We start from the raw sequence: 22,364 nt of genomic DNA on the forward strand, positions 1-22,364 counted from the left end.
AGTCTCGAAATCCATTTTTCCTCCTTCAGTGCCCAAGACCCCATCTTGCCCCTTTAGCTCACACGAGGGGCAAGAGGCAGCTTTCCTCCGCCTGCGTGCCTGGCTTCGTCAACGACACCCATTAGTCTCCAGAGCAGCAGGAGACTCCCGGCCACGCGCCCCGGGCCCTTGTCCAGGCGTGGGGGCCCCGTGGACCACGCTGGCCCGTGTGTAGGGAGAGGAGATGCGGCCAGCCCCGGGGATGACCCTGGCCCCAGCCTGCGGGGCGGGTAGTCCAATGGGCAGCCTCGCTCCGGAGGCGGGCTCAGGCCGGAAGCCACCCCGCGGCACAGCGGCCCCGCGAGACGGCGCCCGCGCCCCCGCCTTCTCCGGTACCGGCTCCGCGGCCAAGGGCGTCAGGGGCCAGCCCGCCGGGTCCCCGCCGCGCTCTTTGTCCTGGCCACGCGCGGGCGGACGCGTGCGCCCCCCGGGTGAAGGGAGGCGCGGAGAGAGCGCGCGGGAGCGCGCGGGAACAGCTCGCGCCCGCCGGGCGCCGGCGGCGCGCGCCCCTCCGCCAGGCAAGCAGCGAGCGAGCACGCGCGCCGCCGCCGCGCCCTCCCCTCCCCCCGCGCTCGCCTTGGAACTTGCTGACTGCGCGGCCGGGAGGAGCCGAGCCGGGCGGCGGCGGCGGCGGCGGGAGGCCACAGTGCGCGGGGGTCTCCCGCGTCCCCTACGCCTCGCCGGGAGCTCGCGCCCTCGCCCAGCCGAGCTCCCACCCCCCCCTTTTTTCCGAAGGCGCTGGGCGGCGCCACCCTCCGGCCGGAGCCCGGCACTGCACAACCCCCTCCGACTTTCAATGTTCCACACTCCCCGGCCAGAGCCTCCTCGGCTTCTTTTTTTCCCTCCCCCCCCTTTCCCCCCCCCCAGCTGCCTCCATTTCCTTAAGGAAGGGTTTTTTTCTCTCTCCCTCCCCCACATCGTAGCGGCGCGCGAGCGGGCCGGGCGGGCGGCCGAGGTAAGGCGGCGGGGCCGGGGGGCCGCGTGGGGGGCGGCTGGGGCGGCGGCAGCGGTGGGGGAGGGGGCGGGGGCGGGCAGCTTTGTTCGCGCCGGGAGCCCGCGCCGCCGGTGTCCGCGAGCCGCGGCGGGGCCGGCCGGGCTGCTCGCATCACTTGGCGCCCGGCGCGGTGAGCGCTGCCCGCGGCCCCCGCGCGGCCCTCCCCACAAAGGGCCGCGGAGCTGCGTGGCCGCCGTCGCCGGCCGCGGCTCGCCTCGGCGGGAGCGGAAATTTGTTGCACTTCTTGGGGCTTTGTTTGTTTGTTTGTTTTTCCTCTGAAAAATTTTTTTTCGTTATTTTGGACAAAATGTCGGTCCGTGATGTAAAAATTGAGCGAGGAACCTTGATGGCACGGGGAGCTTTGCAGAAGGTGCAGTTTGAATTCTGCTTTTCCCAGGGTGGCAGCTCGGTCTTGGCCGGATGAATCTTCTCTGCTGGCGGTGAAAACGGCCAGAGCAGCTTGTTAGTTGATTTTTTTTAAATTCGTTAAGTGTTGTATTTAAAGGTTTACGGGCTCAGAGGAGGAATCGCCACCTTAAATAAGCATATGGGCTATTAATAGGGTATGTTTTCCTCTCGGAAAGGGAATTTGGTAGCTTTGACCAATGTCACTGTGTAAATATTTAGACGTTTTTAGTGACTTTTGAACATTTTTCAGCGAGATCTGTTATTTACAGTGTGTCATGTTATTAATGCTCGTTGCCTAAGTTCCCTGGCAAATCTGTTTCATGCCTTCTGAGAAAGTAGACAATTGATAGATTGTCCAAGGGATGGAAAAAAATGTGAGTGGGTTTTCTAACTTGAGTTCGGTAAAGCCCTGAACGCTGCCGTTGTGAGACACATCACCTCCCCTGTAACCTTCCTGTACGATGAGATGTGTGAACACTTTTGAAGCGTTTTTATTAAAATATGATTTTAGGTGAAGATTAAGAGAAGAAAATGCTGTTGGCTTATTTCGTAGACTTACATTTCCTTTTTTTCCCCCTTTTCTCTTTAAAAGTTTTCCAAGAAATAACTTTACCAAGATGTCCAGTGATCGGCAAAGGTCCGATGATGAGAGCCCCAGCACCAGCAGTGGTAGTTCAGATGCGGACCAGCGAGACCCAGCCGCTCCAGAGCCTGAAGAACAAGAAGAAAGAAAACCTTCTGCCACCCAGCAGAAGAAAAACACCAAACTCTCTAGCAAAACCACTGCTAAGTTATCCACTAGTGCTAAAAGGTAATGTGTAAAAAAAGGATTAAGCACGTTGTCAGATTGTCTTCCAAATGGCTGGACGCTTTTGTTGGTTTTATATCAGTAGCAATAGTTCGAAAACATTTCCTTTGCGCTCAGTTTTATTTGGACTTGAATGAGTTGTCATTCTTTAGGTGGCATATAATCCACCTCCCTAGAATTAGACTTTTAAGCAAACTCGTTCTATACTTTGGTGACTTCAGTGAGAGTGTCCTTGAGCAGAGATTGGACTAACATCTGACAGATTGTTTAAGGAGTTGGCAAGGAAAATTTGGTGAACCCAAATTAGCTGGTACATTGAGGATGTTTCCTTTTTATGAGTCATATTCGGCTTCCTTGAAATTGACACTTAGATCAGCAGTGTCTTCATGAAACTTAATGATCAGAAATGGTCATGTTTGCTAGAAAATTTGTAAATTCAAGGCCTTGGCTATATTTGAAAGCAGATTTTAAAATTGTGCTCCAAATCTGCTTTCAGTTTTACAAACCTTACTTTAAGTCATGTATCCCAGGTATTACTTTTTGTAATTAAGCTATGGTTATATAGCTCTGTGTCCTTGTGAGGGCAAATAAAACTGAAAAGTAGCCATTTACATTTTAGGTGGCACTTGGTGAGTGACAACTTTGTCATTTTTCCTGTTCACTCTAAAACTTGTGGATATGCTTGTCACGTTAATACTCAACAGCAGGAGAAACATATTTTGTTGGATATAAGTGAAAGATCATTTGTTTCTTGTTGATTTGTGTTATCTGTAATGGTGAAAAAAAGACTGTCAATGGGACTACAGCAGTGGTAGTAGTAGTGGAATACCCATGATTTCTAGTAATTATACATCAAATGCTTCTATAGCATTAACCAGTATCGACATTTTATTGATTTTTGTTGATCACAACCAAAAGAAAAAGAAAATATAAAAGCTGATCAAATGTTGGCATTCTGTAGTGATATTCTATGGATTTTCACCTCTATTACATCAATAATCAAGTATTAATAACGAGAATATTTATGAAATAACAGCAGTCTTTGAGATAATTTAAAATTCTCAATTTGTTGTAATCTTGTTGATGAGCATATTAGACACATCTTAAGTTTTGAAAGCATTTTAAATTTGAATAAAATAAGGACTGCGTTTTTCCCTCTTACCTCAGGGATGTCATTATCTCTTCTCCCAAATTTATTAAATTTAAGTGCTGTACTTAAGGTCAGGGAAAACAGATTCAGTTAAATAAGAATGCCAGAATCCTTTGGAAGTTTTTCACTGGTAAAAATATTTGTAAATTTCAAACTTTTTTTTTTTTTTTACAGATAAAATATTGTCAAAGTTATTAATGTACTCTTGCAGTAGCTTGTTAACTCTTACCTTGGTAAAAGTGACTTGAAGTCATTGTCAAATATTCTAGTGCTTTCCCTCCTCCCTTCTTGTCTCATTTGCATATAAGCTTGAAAAGAGAATTTCTTTGGTAAAAAGTGTTTTAAAATACATTTTATATCCTTTACTGAGTACTAGTGGGGGGCTAGTTCTCAAATCAGGTGTAAATGTCTTACTTATTTATAGTAGCAAGTGAGAAAAAAAGCTGCAAAGTTTCTGTTAAGGGATTTGGGTTATGCCTCTGAGAACAAAGAGGAAGCAGCCATGTTAGCATTACTGAAGGCGAAGCCAGCCTTGCATTTAACTGCATGGTGGTAGAGGGCAGTGTAATTCCCCGGTTATTCTGTAGACTCTCTCAAATCCTTTTTGTCTGTTCTCATTTCACTAACAGAATTCAGAAGGAGCTAGCTGAAATAACCCTTGATCCTCCTCCTAACTGCAGGTAAGAAACAAATTTTGTTTTAATTTCAAATTGTGGAAAAATATCAAGAGATTTATGTATTGTCCTTGAATATGTGTGCTGCAGAAGAGGCTACATTTGTTTCTTTTCAGCTTTGCAAGTGGATTAAACAAAAATTGTCTTGGGTGAATTAAATTAATTTGGGAGGATAAAAACCTTTTTAGCGTGTATCATACACTTTGGACTTACGAATATGATTTTGTGCTTCTTGCTGGGATTAGTATGAATAGTGCTGATTTTTGTTCTGCTGTAATAGTTCTATACTGTGTTTATTCAGAAGTATATTGCAGAAACTTCTAAAATTTTACTAAGCATTAAAGTTACTGCTTGTGTGCAATCTGAACTGACCTTCCAAATTTAGAAATTGCTGAATGTGGTGTTACAAAATGTAAATGCAGTAAACAAGAGTATAGTTGTTTCTGTTTGATTTATTCAGTAACTTGCCTTAAGGACAAATTTTACGTGCTAAGCTAATGGTTTTAGTTGCTGTTTTCTAGAGAATGCATTGCTGGAATTATTTACATTTTAATTAAATGGCCTAATTTGGAAAATTCTTAGTAATTTTAGTACTTGAAATATGTGTATAAAAAGCAGTGAATGAGTTGGAATTTGTGGGAAGAAGTCATTTCAGTGAAACTCATGTAGAATAATTTAAGATTGTTGGTTGGTATAGGTGTATTAAAAGTAACTGGTTGATAATTTTTTCCCTGAAAAATTTTTTAAATTCCTCTTACTTAGTGCTCACTTTTTCAATAGTGACTTTATGGCTTCCAAAATTCATCAGACTTAGAAAACCAGTCTTTAGATAATTTGCATGGAGATACCTGCTCAAGAACAAGAGTGGCTGCTAGAAATAAGGAAGTGTGGTTTGATATGAAAATGTTTTCTTGTCTTACCTATATTTTTGCTACAAGTTGTGTTCACTTGTGATGATCAGACCTATTTCTGAAGTCTACTTGAGATATAATAGGATATAATCCAACTGCCTCTTATCATGTGTGTTAACTGGCTCCTCCAGTAAGGTGATCTGATCCTTATTTGCTCATACTTGTAATCAGACATTTCAGTTCAAAAAGGAAACATGAATGTATACTAATTTTAAACATAGTGGTATGTCAGATCTCAAAGTAGTGCTTACGAGCTGCACTGTCCAGTAATGTAGCCACTAACCACTTGTGGTTATTGACCATTTCAGTTGTAGTCCAAAAATGAGATGTTCTGTAAGTGTAGAATACACATCAGATTTTGAAAACTTAGTATGAAGAAAAGAACTTTTGTAAAATATCTTACTGATTTTCTGAAAAATATTTATTGCATGTTGAAATATTAATATTTTTGATATGTTGGGTTACATAAAATGTTTTAAAATTAATTTCTTTTTTTACCATTTTAATACGGTTATTAGACAATTTAAAATTACATATGTGGCTCGCATTATATTTCTGTTGAACAGCACTGGTTTAGAGAATAAATAAATCAAAGTATTTCCTTTCAGGCTTCTAAATGGTGTGTCAAATCTGTAGCCATTTAGGGAGGTCAAGTTAAATTTGCTCTCTGGAAGAATCACTTAACTTGCAGATTGTATTCTGGTATTTCTCATTGTAAAAGACGTAAAGATCTATCAGTTCAAAGGTCTTAAATGTTTTAAAATTGCATGTTAAGGTCAAACATTTTTTAAAGGTTTTTGTTGATTTTCTGCAAATGGCACAAACTAGTGTTCTTGTGTAAATCTAATGAACCCAGTAGAGATGTGTGAGATGCCCTCAGAGCAGTAGCTTAGTGTTGCAGTTGCCGAAGAAATGTGCTCTACATGTTTAGCCCAGGAATGTTTCCACAAGGTCACTGACGATTATTTTAGAGGAAGTAGAGTCTTTCTTGGAGATAGAAAGTTTAACTTGTTATTATTTTTCTCTTTATCTACCAGATTTCCTTTCAGTCCATGAAATAATGCTTCACATTTAGTGATTAGGCTAGTGAAATAGTGAACCTTTGGGCTTGCCCGTGTGCAGTAACTTGGGATACATCATCTGTGCTTTCCCTTGTCACAACTTGTGATCACTGTCAACTATTGCAAATTACATCTTTCAGTTCTGTGCTTCTTGTTATGTATGAGTTTCTTTGTGACTGTGTGAGTGATTAAAGAAAAAAAAACAGAAAATATGAGTCTTAGTAGGAGACTGGAGAAGTTTTTTTTATTAGTTTGGAGACAGCCTTCCTTCATATGCTGGATAAGTAAAATACCCAAATAGTTTTGTGTGTTTTTCTATAAGTCTTCAGATTCTTTTGGGCGGAAGAACATCTAGCCCTTGTTCTTGAGCAGGTATTTGGAATAGTGAGTGTTTAGTGGAGGCCTTTTAGGATTTTGACAGCTAATTTAAAATTTGTATTGTATTTTTACCTTTGTGTCATACTTGTGGTGTTCTTGTAATTCACAGGTGCGTTGGTGAGAATTTTAGCTTTATGATGATCGTACAGTTTAAATTTGTTAATTTTTGTCTGAATTAAAAGTGGGACTCCATATTAATAAATTCTAGAGTATGTGAATTCATATTGCCTGAAATCTATGAAGCCTAATTCTTTTGACTTTAATGTGTAGTTAATCAGAATTCCATTTTGGTTTTGAATATGATTTTTATAAGCTTATCAAAGTACGTGACACATTTAATTCTTCCTCAGGGAAGAAATGTAAAGTATATCTGTGTACATTCAGGAAAAAGTTGAATGGAATACAAGAAAACTCAACAAAACCAAAATTACTCAGACTTGATTAAGATTTTTCTTAAATTCCTTCCTATGTTTAATTAATAAAATATTCTTTAGTTACTATACAGCTGTGTCAAATATGTATACACCCAGGGTGATCATAGGATAGACTTAATTACTGAATTAAGTGTGTGGCTTTAAACATGTTTGAATACATTTTGATAGTATTGACATTTCTTTTCCCAATAATATAAAAGTTTGATAAAATGTTATTTCCAATGATTTGATGACATTTCAATTTTTAGGTATTGGAGTGCTTTAGGCCAAAGCATTCTAAACATAGGGATATGACATTTAGTGCCTTCAATTCATACTCTTTACTGTATTCCAGATTAGAGTATAAACAGCTGATACACCAGTGAGAATGAAGGGAAATTGTATGTGCTATTAAGACATTTATGTTCCATCCAAAGAGTGTCCTTGTCCTCTCAGGACTTGACAGGTGGTGGAAGTTTAGAAAGGTGCTGGATTTTGAACTTAGCCTCTAATTCTTTCTGTATCTGAGAAAGTAGAAAAATACTCTCCAAAAATATTCTTTAATATGTTCAGATTGAATCTGTGTTAAAGTAGGTATTCAGGGACATTTGTAAATAGTTTTTGAATGTGGGAATGTGGGAAAGACCTTATTGGGAGGGAGGTGTGACGGTATCAAGTTATAGTATTAATATGCAAAACCTGAAAGTAGGTACTAAGTGCTTGCAAATTTTGCTCATTTCCTTCTTTCTAAAAAAAAAAATTAAGAGAAGCAGTTAAGTTCTAAACCAGAAGTTGGCAAGCCCTGATTTATTTGTAAGCCTAATTGTCTAACTGGATGAGCTCTATCTCCCTTTGAGGGTTACCACCACTTTGCACCATTTCTAGGGAAGATAGAACTTCGCTGCTCAAAGGGTGGTCTTCACAGATGAGATTTTAGAAATGTAGAATCTTGCCTCCCCCACTGCAGAAGTACTGAATCAGGATCTGAATTTCAACTAGATTTCCAGGTGAATTGTATGTATATTAAGGTTTGAAAAGCAGTGGTACTGGAACTGGACTGTCTGGGTTCAGATCCCTGCTCTGGCACTTAATAGCTATTTTAACTTAGATAAGGTATGGAATATTTCTGTCTTTCAGTTTCTTATCTGTATAATGAAGATTAAAATGATATCCCTCTTTATAAGTTTGTTGTGAGGATTAGATGAATTAATATGTTTAAAATTTTTTTAACGATATAAACTTGGTCAATAAAGTGGCCGTAGCATGGTTAAAGAGCTAGTTTATAGCAGTATGCCTTCACTCTTGCTGGCGTTTTCTCTAGTGCATCAGCATCCGACTGTAGGAGTAATTTCATCTTAACCAGCTCCGCACCTATTTATTGAGATTATGTCAAGCAGCTGTTTTTCTGATGTTAGTAAAAGCAGTTCCTTGGAACTTGAGTAAAAAAGAAAATAAACCTAAGAACATTGGGTAAAGCTGAACAAATAGTATATCCTCTTTAAAGGAATATGCATGAGGTTAATGATACTTAATTCAGTAGAGAATGCTCTGACTGTCCAATAAATTATAATAAAAAATTTTTAAATAATGGTGATAGTTATGTTTTCCCTTTTAAATGTTCCATTGTAGGAATTTGTAGTTTTACTGTATTGAGAATGAGATTATATCAATGTTTTTGTAAAATTTAGATCCTGAATTGATACAGTTTACTCGTTACCTAAACATAGCATTCTCTCCTTCTCTGGAGAGATTTTGGAAGCTTTCTCTAATTGGTGTATGAAGGCAGGTCATGATCAAAATAACATGTGATATCTACATAGCTTTGTTGGTTGCTTATACAATACTTGGTTTTAAACCCTCCCACATGTATGGATAGATTGCTTTTTCTTTTTTACTTATACATTTGATTGTTATTGGCCAACAATATTAGCCAGTTTGTATTAGCCAGTGTGTGCTATGTGAAGGTACCCTATTTTATAAAACAAAATTGTGTCATTAATCATCTAGTCCTTTTGTTTTCAACTCTTGAAAAAAAATCCTGTAATTGCCTTTTCATAAAAATTAAATCTCAGTTGGACGCTCGATTTGTGAAACAGTTAAGTATAGAACTACTCTGACTGAAGGTGTTTTCCATCTCACTCTACTGTGGTCATCTACCAAGGAATAGTTCTTATTTTATTATAAATTAATTACATTTTGGCATCAGCATAGACCTCAAAAATCATGAGGATTTTTCTTGGTACTTGGACATTCCTGATAATTTGAAATGTTTTATTTTTCAATAAGCTAATAGTTGGTTCAGCACAGCTGTAATATCAATACATGAATCCAGTATGTTAATACTATACAGTATAATTATTTACTTGTTTGTCTACCTTCTGCAAGAGTTAGTGTTCCTTTGAAAGGAGGATTGTCTTGAACATTTTTCTGTCTTGCTTCACACAGTGCTTTTCATGTGAAGATTTATTAAGTTAGTAAATAAGTTGAATTCTGTCAGATTGACGGGAATAGAAATTACAGGCAAAACAATGAATTTGGATTGGAGAAAATCTATTAAATATCCCATATATTCTTTACTTTTTCATAATTGTAATTTTTAATGTGATTATTCAGAGGTATTTGGTTACCATTTTTATTATAAAAGGAAATTGATTCACAGTAAAGCTAATTATTTCCCTCATATATGCCAGTGTAGCAGAAGGACTCAGTTCTGTTGTGACTAAAAATTTTTTCCAAAAGAATGATGTGATTGAAAATAATATTCTTCCCCATCTAAAGGTCACATTTTCATTAGGGATCTGTTAAGTTCAGTGCAGATAATGTAATTAGAAAGTATGTGAAAACTGTGCATTTAAAAAGTTGCATGGTTACTTTGCTGCTGCATGCAAGACTCAAATTGTTTTGTTCCCTTCTATACATAACCAACTGGTACCTTATTCTCTCCTTGAATAAGTTGCTGTAACAGCAGATGGGTATGTTTAGTTATAAGAAAGTCAACAAGTCATTGTTCCTGAGAGTGCCGGGCGCTCCGATTGATAACGGAGAACTTGATCTGCCATTCTGGTCTTTCCTACAAAATTAAGATTAAAAACATAGCATAAAACCACCTGTAGATCTAGAGAAATAGAAAATGTTTTTTTTTCCCTCCTCATACTGCTTTTAACGGGGAAGTATATTTGGCATTTTAGAATCTAGAAGAATAAACATCTTTAAACGTTTAATATTTCTCTTGCCTCAGTTCTCAACTGGAGGCAGTTTTTGCCTTCTTATTCCCTCACCCCACCCTGGCCTAGGGGGCAATTGGCAATGCCTAGAGACTTTTCACAACTGGGGGAACAGGGGCTGCTACTGATAATTTAGTGAGGAGAGGTTAGGGATGCTGCTAAATACCTTGTAATGCCTAAGTCAGCTCCCTCCAACAAAGATTTATCTGGGCTATAAAATGTCAGTAGTGCTGAGGTTGAGAAATCCTGCTGTAGATGTTTATTCCAGTATCTTGCCTCTTTAATTTTTACATAGTTTGCTTTTTACCATTTTCCTATCTTACTAGTGATGCCTACTGAATACATTCTCCTATACCTTCCTCAGAGTTGGTGTCCCCATCTCCCACTACTCTTGTGCTGTAGTTTATCTTATGTTATCTGATACATGTCTGTTTTTTTATGTGAACCTACAGGAATGGCTACCTTGAGTACCTGCCAAATTATGGTCTATTGAGGCCAGAAATGCTTACAGCAGTATTTTTAATTAACTAGTCTCCTTCTAGTTAATTATACCCTCTCATGATTTAGCTTTAGGCTGGTTGTATCTGTGTGCTACTGGGAATATTGTAGTATCATCAAGTAGAAATACCATTGGAAAGTCATCAAAATTCAGTTGGATTCAGTACGTTGATTGAACTACAAACAGGTTAGAAAGCCATGCTCTTCATTTGATTTTTATTTTTATCATTAAGACCATACAGAGATTATTTACTTCTATTATTGTTACAAGTCCACAGTCTTTTATTTCAAACTCTTGGGGCCAGTAATGTTTCAGAATTTGGAAATTTTAAGATTTTAGAAAGGGAATGTGATATATTTGTTGTGTTTTATGTAACACTGCCAGTGGGATCTGGAGAAGCACTCCATAATCAAACACATTCATATTTCTACAGTCAAATTGTATGAATGTTCATATTAAGGGGATAAATAGACACTACAGATAGTTTTTGGTTAGTTCATGTTTGGTGTTGCTGCCAAATTATTTTTCTCCAAACTTACTTTTTTTTTAATCTTTGATTTTTAGAGCTTTTGGGATATTCCAGAATTGCGGGTAAGCAATTGTGGCTCTATAATACTTCTGTTACAATGGCAAGTGACTTCAGCTATTTTACTCATGGTGAAAGGGTGTTTAAAGTCTTGTTCAGCTTTTCTTTCTTTTACCTGTTTCCTGATAGCTGTTTTTAGTTTCTCAGTTGTTATTTTTGTACTGTTGCTTTTTTTTTGGTATAATTTGCATGCCTAACTAGAAAAAAGTTTAGACTCTTGATTTTAGAATTTTTTCTCCTTAAGGTGAAACTATAAGTATCAGTTTCTTTTTAAGTTGTTCTGTGTACATTGGATTACTTTTCTACTTTGCTATCAGAATTCTCTTTTAAGCATTCTATTCATTCTGGATATACAAAATTACACAGAAAGGAAGATATCCTTTAATACCTAAGCTCAGGACTTGCCATTTTTATGTATGCATTTTGTCTAGCATTTGAGTGCAGTTAGGCTGTAAAAGGAGACGCTGAATTTTGCTAAGCTGTGTTGTGTTAACAAACAAACCTAGAAAGCTTATAACATGAACATATAAACGTTTGTCTCACTTGTATGAAGTCCTCTGTGGGTCCAGGGACTCTCCTGTTTAGCTCTTCCACGTGTCGGCTCAGATCTGTTCAGCTTACATCTTGTAGCCCTGCCATTTGGAACATGTGTCCAGGCAAGATAGCTAGAGGGTCATGTGCTGGCTAACTGTTAAGTGCTTTGGTCTGGAAGTAAGGCATGAATTAATCACATGGCCTCGACCAACTGCAAGGTGGCTGGAAAATGTTGGGGAGCATATGGATATTCAGTGAGAAATCGATTTCTCTCCCTATATTCAAAGGATATATACTTCATGAATAGGTGAGCACCCAGCCTGACACTACTGGATTCCATAGTATAGTGCCTATTAATATGCTATTTTATTTAATTCCCAAAACAATCCTTTCAAGTATCATTCTTGTTAAGATATCAAAAGCTAATCTGAGAGTTGTCACACATGTAGTGCATATACATAACAGCTCCAGGGCAAAAATTTAGGCTTACTTTTTTTTTTTTAATTAATTAATTTATTATTTTTGGCTGTGTTGGGTCTTCATTGCTACTCGCAGGCTTTCTCCAGTTGAGGGGAGCGGGGGCTGCTCTTTGTTGTGGTGCGCAGGCTTCTCTTGTTCAGAACACGGGCTCTAGAGTGTGCAGGCTTCAGTAGATGCGGCGCGTGGGCTCAGTAGTTGTGGCTCATGGGCTCTAGAGCGCGGGCTTTATAGTTCTGGGGCACAGGTTTAGTTGCTCCGCAACAAATGGGATGTGGGATCCGCGGCATGTGGGATCTTCCCGGACCAGGGCTTGAACCCATGTCCCCTGCATTGGCAGGCAGATTCTTAACCACTGCGCCACCAGGGAAGCCCTTTAGGCTTACTTTTTACGTGAAGGTAAGCACTTTTGCTTTTGTACACTGCTGCTTGAGAAATCTGGTAAAAGCATTCAGAGTTGTTTAAGGGTTTGTAGGTGCATGCTTTAGTATGAGTACATCCCATTTGTTTGCTTATAGTCTCTTGAAGGATCCAAAATACTGTATGGTTTTAGAACCTGACAAGTGAGGTCCAGATGGTGAGTTGGAGAAAGAAGAGTTGCCTTCTTTGGCTTGGGAGTGCTAGGCTTGCCTTGGGGTTTTTTTTTCTTCTTCTTCTTCTTCTTTTTAAATCATTCAGAAGCATTTTCTTTTCAAGGAGCATTCCCCAAGTTGCCAGCTTTCTTGGCTATTCTCTTGCCTTGTAAGGAAGAAGGTCAGGGATTGAATATGATCGTAATGGAAAAGGCAAATCTTTGTTCTCTAGCTTGTAGTTCCTTGTGTAAGGCTTTTCTTTGGGCAAAGCAATGAGACTTTAAATCTGCCTCTACTTTTTTGTCTGGGGTATTGTGAAGCGGTCTATGTTTATGAATTGCTTTGAAGTTGGAAAAAAATCTATGGATAAGAATTTCTAGCTTTATGGAGAAAAGTCCTAATCACAGGATTTTAGGAGTATTTTAATGCTGATTTCTCAGCAACATGTGCACTTGTTATTTTTTAATACTGGTACTAGATCTGACTTTTTATAGAAATTTGGCTTTATATTAGATCCCTCTTAATTTTGTCTTGTTTTATATCGTTTCATAGTTTATTTAAACACTATTTTTCCTAAACTTGTGAATTTATACAAAAATATTTCCAGATAATAGTATGGAGATTTGCTTTTTTCCTAGGAGTCTCTCTGGAAGAGGAACTGTTTCACTTAGCAAAACAGACCTAATGTTTTCAGTGTGACCTGCTAGGTTGATATAGTTCATTTCAGATTGATAAAACTAAATGAGTTTTATGAATCAAATCTGTGTCTTGCATCTTGTCTAAATGCTGTATTAAAATTAAATTCTAAAGCTTTCAGCTTTTTCTTTCTGTTGACATTTTATCAGTTTTATAAGGGTATAAAAGGAAATAGCGTAAGCTTGTTTTTAGCACCTGTTTTGGATGTGATGGTTAGTAAGATGTGATTAACCTTAAGTAATAGCAAGAGGGTCAAATTTCTAGAGTTATTAAATTTTTAAAATCCCAGCCTCCTGTTTGGTCCTTGTTGTAAATAATAATTGTTTTAATTTTATGGTTATTTGCAACAGATAAAACTTTGAAAGGAGTTGCAATATTGCCTTGTTCATTCATTGTCCAAGGTTTAGTCTGTCTATTTTGGAGGGATTTGGACCAGTTTTGCCATTCTGAAGTTTCTTTGCTGCTTCACTGTCCCAGAGTAAATGTACTTTGTCATTCTGTTTAACTTCTAGCTTGTCTGGGGAAAAATAAAGACATCTCTAGTCTGAAATTGCTTTTGGGAGTATAGCTCCACATGTTTTGGTCTGAGTGAAAGGCCTAGGGAAACATGAATTTTGTTACCTTTTTATTTTATTTTCCTTTACTTATAAATCATCATGATGATTCTCCCTTTATATCCATGGGACTCGCTTTTCATAAACACCATTCATTCCCTTTCTGAGGGTGGTTATTTGTAGTTTGTTTTGCCATTTACAATCTTACAGGTCCTTTACAAATGGATCATTTTTTTACATTAAATTTTAGTAGGTCAAGAATCCATTTATTTAGGGTCCCCAAGAGAATCGATCTCAGAAGATTGTGGCTACACATTTTTTATGGCTTCCTACTGCTTTCTGTAGTCTTCTCAATTTAAACAGTAGCAACAACAAAATATAGAGGGCATCATAAAGCCTTGGCTTTATGGTTTTATTTTTGTTTCACACTTGTTTCTAAGGGTATTGGTAATATTTTTGGATTTGTAAATACTTGTAGTAAATCTACCTATCATAAAGAGGGGAAATCTGGCATTTGAAGGGTTTAAACACAAACTTAGATGCATGTGACCTGTGTGGAATTCAGTGACCGTTTTAACTAGTGCACCTTTAGATTTTCTTTATTTTATTTACATCAGTGTCTGTTTAAAATTTTTAAAGACATTTCTGTTATGTTCTCCCAGATGCTTAATATCCCCATATCCATTAGAGGACTATGCCAAGTATTCATTTTGTTATTTTATAAGCCCAAAAATAAACATGTTGCAAATGATCGCTTTTCCCTCCTGCTGAGGTTTCTTAATTTTTTTAAAATTAACTTATTATGGAGAACTTGAAACATATACAGAAGTAAACAGACTAGTGTGATAAATACCCCTGTAGCCTTCACCCAGTTTCAGTAGTTACCAACCTTTGACCAATTTTGTTTCATCTATAACACCAAACCATTTCACCCTCCCATATTACATTGAAGCAAATTTCAGACATCATTTCATCTGCATTTTTAAAGAACAGCTATTTCAGTGTGCATTTTCAAAAGGTAAGGACTTCGTTTAATTTAACCACAATGTCATTAACACATCTAAAAATATCAAAATTCCTGAATCAGTCATTGTTCAAATTTACAAATGTCTCAGGTATGTCTACCTTCCTTCTTCACAACTAATTTGAATCAGTATCCAAATAAAGTAGAGACACTGATGGGTCGATGTTTGTTATGTATCTTCCAATCTATAAGTTCTCTCTTTTTTGTTTTTGTCTTTCTCTTTTTCATTTTTGCAATTTATTTAATGAAATAGGGCTGAGTTTCTAAGTGTGGATTTGCTTATTGCATTCTTAGTCATAGTATAATATCTTTCTTTGTGTTCAGTGTTTCCTGTAAAATTGGGAGTTAGGTCAAGTTAGGTTCATATTCAGGGTTGATAGCCCCCCACACTTTTTTTCTTTTTACAAAACTGCTTTATAGGTTTTAGTGAGCTTTTCTATCAGGAAACACATCTGATTGTCTTTTTGTGATGCTGGTAGCTATTGGAATACATCTCTTAAGAGAAATTTACCCACATCTTCCATTTGGTTACCAATCTGGTGAGTTACATAGTGAAGGCATACATAGAGTAAGTGGTTAATTCTTCCCCTTGTTTATCAGATTTATTTTTTTCTTCCTTTTCAGAATAATAATAATGGTTTCCTATTATCCTTTTCAGACTCATTGTGAACTTGTATTTGTTGTGTTTCATTCCATTGCAGTACTTCAGTATATGCTGCTATAGTCCTTACAGACCTTCTTAATTTTAAATAAACTTCAACTTAAATTGCTTTGCCTTAGGAAACTTTGGATGTATAAAAGTTGCATGGACATATTTGGTGGTAAAATAATGCAAATGCATGTCATTCAACTTAACCAATGCCCTAGGTGTTATTTTAAAAACTGAATACTTACTGAAACTATTGCTTTAAACATAACATATTTTCCTGGCCACCTCTTCATTTGTCAAGGGATAATCAATGTCTTAGCATTAGAATAACCAAAATTCCTTTATTAGAACTATATGTCTGTTCTTAAGTTCCGAATTAAAATAGATTAAGGTGGAATGCAAAGACCTTGATCAGAATCAAATTATCACAAGAATTAAATTTAAAAATGAACTTTGTTGTTCATTTTTATCTAAATATACAAGGAGAATACACAAGAAAAGCGACCTTCTTTGTCTGTTTACAGTGTTTCTTATCAGTGCCCACTTTGGCATTTTGGACTGGGTTGTTCTTTGCCTTAGAAGACACTGAGCATCCTTGGACTTCGCTGACATAGTGCTAGTAGGGCCTCTCCCAGTATTGTGGCCACCAGAAACCAACTCCTTCTCCCATTTCCAGATGTCTAGGGGGGAGGAAGGGTTATCATTTCCAGTTGCAAATTACTGGTCTAGATTCCACATTATAATGATAGCAAATCATAATGCTGTAATAAAAATATTTTTGTATAATATTGCTTTAAGTAATGTATAATTTGTAAAAGACTTCTTATGTAAAATCTATCATGACCAAATGTGTATGATTTTACTGCATATGAAATTGTCTTTTATGCAAAAAATATTTTCTTCCTCTAGCATTTTACTTTTTACACCTCCCCCAAACTCTGAAATCTTTCATTAAATTTAAGCTTTTTGTATGACCTTAACGTGTACATATACACACTCTCTGGCCAATATGTATCTTTGTATATTCCTTTGATCTTTTTATTGTGAGTGAATTTGATTTTATTTACAGGAAAATCTGTGCTCTTAACAGGATTTTTCTGCTAGCCCATTGCCTGAAACTGAACCTTTCCTTTTCATTTATCTCCAGTCTCTTTCCAATTATTAACCTTATCCTGTTTCTGAGAGTTTTCCTTTTTTTAAGCCCATTTAATTGTCATCTTTTCTCTTCTTATCCACTATCTGGCTGCCCATTTATCTTTTAGTTTACTGAGCCATATATATAGCCACATCTCCACTTTTCTGTCTTGTATTTCTTTCATCTTTTTGTAATCTGGCTTCTCCTCTTCTATTTTATTTGAAAACGTTATTTGGTAATCTGGCTGTCAGTGTTTTCTTCATATGACTTATTTTTATTTCTTTTTTGTTTTAACTGCCTGCCTTCTTATATGTCTTTACTTTCAACTTCTTTTTGATGTCCCTGAAATGTCTCTTCTTTCTCCTAATTACTTGTCTTTAAGTATTTAGTATTTCCTCTTATGTGGGGTATTACTCTTTTTTTTCACTCTTGTATCTTTTATCCCTTCTCATTTCCCCTGGGCACTCATGCCACATTGTGTCACAGCTTTTTTTTGATTATGGAATTCCCTCAGGAATTTTAGTGGGTGTCCATCAAAATGTTCTGCATTTGGTTCTTAACTTATCTTTATTTTTAATTTCTGTTATGTATAAAAGCTATGCTCTGGCAGAAGTAGGTCTGTTTCCCACCCCCTGGGCATAACATGGGTATCTAGGCTCTGCATCTCCGTTTACCTTCTCTCACTGCATAGAATGGCTTTCATCCACCAAACAATAGTGCTCCTTTAAGGCCCATTTCAAATCCTACATCTTGTGAAGCCTTTCCTGCATATCTCTCTTTTGAGAGACTTACATATTTATTCTCTGCGACTTATCGCCTCTTGTCACATGCCCTTTCTTTCCAACTGAACTGGGCACCAGAACTGGGTGTGGAATGTTTCTTTATATTTTCACCTCTTAGTATAATACTCTTGCACTACATTTTAGGATAATGTTAATGAACTCCTAAGTTGAAAGTAGTTCTGAAACTAGCCAAATTCTCAAAGGTGTGGCATACCACAGGAACCCTACTTTGACCATACATCCTGGTTTATATCTTTTGTCTTGTTGTAATTGTTAATAGCATTTCCTTTCACTTTCAGAAATATCCCAGTTAGTATGATAAGTTGTAGGGCTACCTTACCCTAATGCTGTATGTGGGCAGTGTTCTGGTTAGGCTTGGTGAATCAAAATATTCTTGTAATCAAGCATTGTCCAAAGCAGAGATTCTAATTTCGTAGTCCAACAGTGGCCTGAGAATGTGCATTTTAAGAAGCATGTCTTAGGATTCATGTACTAGCTGCACTGTAATCAGTTTTTTGAGAAATAGTGCTCTGAGGTTTAGGGTCATTGTCGGGATGAGGAGAGTTGGGAAGGGACGGGCGAAATAATGAAATACCATTTATTCTCTATGAAGCTAGAGAACAGTTAAGATCGTGTTTCTTACTTGGTTTTTAATGGCTAGCTGTTTCTTAACATAAGCACTCTCTATACTTTGATCGCCTGTGTCATAATGCAAAAGATTGGTAAAAGTGGGAGGAGTGTGCAAAACATTAGGGCCGTGTGTATATTTATATGTATGTGTGTGTAGCTAATGACTTAATGAGGGCATGAAATTTTAGTGCAAACAGCTGAAAATAAAAGTAAATCAGAACTTAATAAGATGCAACTTTGGAGGAAGATGGCATTAGCTAAAAGCACCAGAGACATCCCTAAATCTTACTAGATGTTTTTATTTTTTAAAAAAAAGAAAATTTAAACCAAACTTCAACAGCAGTCTCTTAACGATAATCGACAGAGGATGATTCATTTGAAAACATGGATTAGATTATTTGTAAAATAACTTCTAAAAATTTATGCTTAATACTTTTATTAAATACTTTTCTCTATAGATTTACAATTAAGATGTTTTAAACTTCCAAGTGGTAGCTCTTTCCCATGTTATCTTTTATTCTAGAGCATAGGAAAAGATGACAAACTACCTTAAACATGTTTTGAGGCAAATATGACCTAAGTCCCCTAGCATGATACTAGTACTGCCAAAATGACAATGGTCTAATTTCATTGATGAACAAAGAGCACTAAAATTGTAAAAACAAATAGAATACTCTTCAAACAAAGGAAGTTTGTTGCAAGACTGAAGAATGGCAGTTCCCAGTCCTCTGATATATCACAACAGTAGGCTAAAGAAGAAAAGTTATTGAGCGTTTCAAGAAATACATATGATATAACTAAAAAAAAAGAAAAGAAACAGACTTACAGATACAGAGAACAAATTAGTGGTTATGGGGGGAGGGCCAGCATAGGGGTAGGGGATTAAGATGTACAAACTGTTATGTATAAAATAAGCTACAAGGATATATTGTTCAACACAGGGAATATAGCCAATATTTTATAATAACTATACATGGAGTATAACCTTTAAAAATTACCAGTCACTATATTGTACATCTGTAATTTATATAATATTGTATATCAACTGTACTTCAATTTTTTTTAAAAAAAGAAACACAATATGAAATAAAAGCATTTGGTACATTTTATCCACTCATAAGTTATGGGCATTTTGATTGTTTCCACCTTTGGGCTGTTGTGAATAGTGCTGCTGTGAACTTGTGTGTACAGGCATTTGTTTGAATACCTGTTTTGAGTTCTTTAGGGTACATTCCTAGGAGTGGAATTGTGGTCATATACTTGCCAAACTGTTTTTTACAAAGTCTGTGCTACTTTACTGTCTCACCAATAATGTATGAGGGTTCTAATTTCTCCACGTGCTTGCCATACTTATTTTCTGTTGTTTGTTTGTTTGCTTGTTCATTATAGCCATTCTGGTGGGTGTGAAGTGGCATCTCATTGTGGTTTGGATTTGCATTTTCCTAATCACTCCTGATGCTGAGCACCATTTGGTATATTTTAACTGACTCTCAAATCTTAAACAGTGAAGTAGAAGAGAATTTTTCCTTAAAATAATAAAATATGCTTCTCTTTAACAAAAAGCCAATATTCTATTTGTTGAAAATACTTGCGAACAGTTCTTTTAAATTTAGGGGTGGGGGGAAACCAAAGGTGCCACCATTATAGTTAGGTAATAACTGTGACTATAAAATTCCCAACTATTGGGAAAGCAGAGACAGATTCCGCACCCCTCCCCTCGCCCCGCCCCGCCTGCAAAACAAACAGATGAGCAAAAACTGTCCTTTTGTACCTCCAGGAAGTCCAGCTGACCCAGATAAAGGGCTCTGGAGTTAGACAAATACAAGTTCAAGTCCCAGCTCCACAAATTAACTGTGAGCTTTTGAGCAAGTTATTTAACTCTTCTCTCAGAAATGCGGATAATAATCCTATTTCATCTGTTTATTTTAGTGAGTTAGATATTACATACCTTGTATATGTTACATGGAATGGTAAATAGCAGTTATATGGAAAAATAAACAGGCATGTTTATGGGAGAACATTTTGAAAAAACGAGGTATTAGAACCAATGATTGTACAAAAAAATAATTCTAGTCCACAAGTAGCAGTGATGAGTGGGACAGAATACGAAGATATTATACAGCATGGTAACTGATTTATTTCTCCGGTAAGAGTTAAAGTCTTGTGTTCAGCAGCCATCTTTTGCATTTTTCATTATCAGCATTTAGCCCAGTTTCTAGCACGTGGAAGATACATATGTATTTTTTTAAGTTTTGTTGAATACAGGTTCAGATTGACAGAGAGTATATTAAACAAACACTTTAAAAAAATCTGTTAAAGTAACTTTCCAAAACATGGATTTAAGAGTACTTATTAAATCAAGTTGAGGTCAATGAATAGTGATTTTAAAAATTGTTAATTGGCCTTCCCTGGCGGCGCAGAGGTTAGGAATCCACCTGCCAGTGCAGGGGACATGGGTTTGAGCGCTGGTCCGGGAAGATCCCACATGCCGCAGAGCAGCTAAGCCCATGCACCACAACTACTGAGCCGGTGCTCTAGAGCCCACGTGCCACAACTGCTGAGCCTGGGTGCTACAGCTGCTGAAGCCTGCGCGCCTAGAGCCCGTGCTCCGCAACAAGAGAAGCCACCACAATGAGAAGTCCGTGCACCACAACAAAGAGTAGCTCCCGCTCACCGCAACTAGAGAAAGCCCGTGCTTAGCAAAGAAGACCCAATATAGCCAAAAATAAATAAATTAATTAAAAATAAAAATTGTTAATCACAACTTTTACAGTATAATCTCCATATGGATGAAAATCTTAAATATACTGTAAAAAGTCAAATACTTATGTGTAACATTTCAGGAGGTTTGGGGACCACAAATTTCCTTCCAAGCACTAATTTTATAAATGGATTATTACATTTACTGTAAATTACTATGAAGAGACAAATTAAAATTTGTCATTTATTCAGGAAAGATACTTGGGAGAGAAATAACTTTATACCCTTTAGAAAGTTGAGAGCTTGCATGTTGAAAGTAGAATTAAAAGAGCTTCTTAAATAGCTGGTGAAAAGAAAAATAAAATTATGTTTTGCCTTGACTTTCCCCCTTATGAATGTGTGGGGGAACAAGAGTGGAAATATAACAAAAGAGAAGATTTGGAGAAGGGGTGGGTTAATGGAACACTAGATCAGTAGGTTTGTTCAAGCACAATGGAAGGAATAGGCGGAAGAGTAGAGAAAAAAATAGAGATTAGCCTAATGAAACTCAAAATTGAAGATAAGGATCCTGACATGGAAGGGCAATAGGAAATCTCTGCAGAGTATTGAAAAGAGGAATTAGGATTTAGAGGTGTAACAGATGAGCCTCTAAAGTGAGTTGTAGTGGTTAGAGACTTAGGTAACTAATTGACACATGGATGCTCCTAGGGGGAAATGATCTGGATGCAGTTCATTGTTCAAATCAATTAATATATTATTTTCAAATATGAATGAGGAGATTTTATAATTTTACCTCTTTAAACCTCTTGTAGTGCTGTTCTCACTTTTAAATACTCAGTGACTAAAAAATGACGTTTATATATGTCTTTGTGTTTTAAATGGAAGTTTACAAGGAAGTTGTACTTTTCTAGCTGTTGCACATTGGGGATTCAAAGACTTGAGTATCACAAGCAACAGGCAGTAATTACATTATCACAGAAGCCCAGTTGTTATTAGTAGGAACTACATGTGGCCTTCCACGCCTAGCTGGCAAATAAAATTCTGGGAATTAGGTTGACTTTATGATTGGCCTACTAACCACCTCTTGAAATGGATTTGTTTTAATGGATTTCTGTTTTGATGAAAATGTGTATCAGTTGTTGGCTGCATGACAAAAGCACTAGTACATTAGTAACAGCATAATGTTCAAGTATATAATCTATATTATATATTAATACATTTATTCTGTATTTGTAGTATTCACTGGTGTTAACAAGTCCTAAGAGGTTGTGTGAAAAGTACGGAGGTGGGACAGGAAATGTAGATTGTGTAAATTGGCAGATGCTTATCTCTTTTTTGTTGTTAAAGACAAACTTAGGAATGATTACAAATGAAGGAAGTCCTCTAAACTCATAGATTTAGATGCTGTGACTTAGAACAGTGCCGTCCAATAAAAATATAATGCAAGTCACATATGTAATTTTCAA

The 22,364-nt window shown here is 37.2% G+C and overlaps 1 protein-coding gene across 4 annotated transcripts in view; it reads left to right on the top strand.

Annotated features, from left to right (window-relative positions):
• The first annotated feature begins 904 nt into the window (after positions 1-904).
• The window catches only part of UBE2E3 (ubiquitin conjugating enzyme E2 E3), a 100,967-nt gene continuing 79,507 nt past the window's right edge, over positions 905-22,364 (top strand). The window contains exons 1-3 of one of the 4 annotated variants that reach the window (XM_060106793.1): positions 905-994; positions 2,034-2,252; positions 4,029-4,079. In XM_060106793.1, coding sequence (XP_059962776.1) covers positions 2,059-2,252; positions 4,029-4,079 — 245 coding nt within the window. In that variant the 5' untranslated portion in view covers positions 905-994; positions 2,034-2,058. The other 3 variants (XM_060106794.1, XM_060106795.1, XM_060106792.1) reach the window with 3 other exon arrangements.

Source organism: Mesoplodon densirostris, chromosome 8 (assembly GCF_025265405.1).
Source record: "Mesoplodon densirostris isolate mMesDen1 chromosome 8, mMesDen1 primary haplotype, whole genome shotgun sequence".
NCBI classification, from domain to species: Eukaryota; Metazoa; Chordata; class Mammalia; order Artiodactyla; family Ziphiidae; genus Mesoplodon; species Mesoplodon densirostris.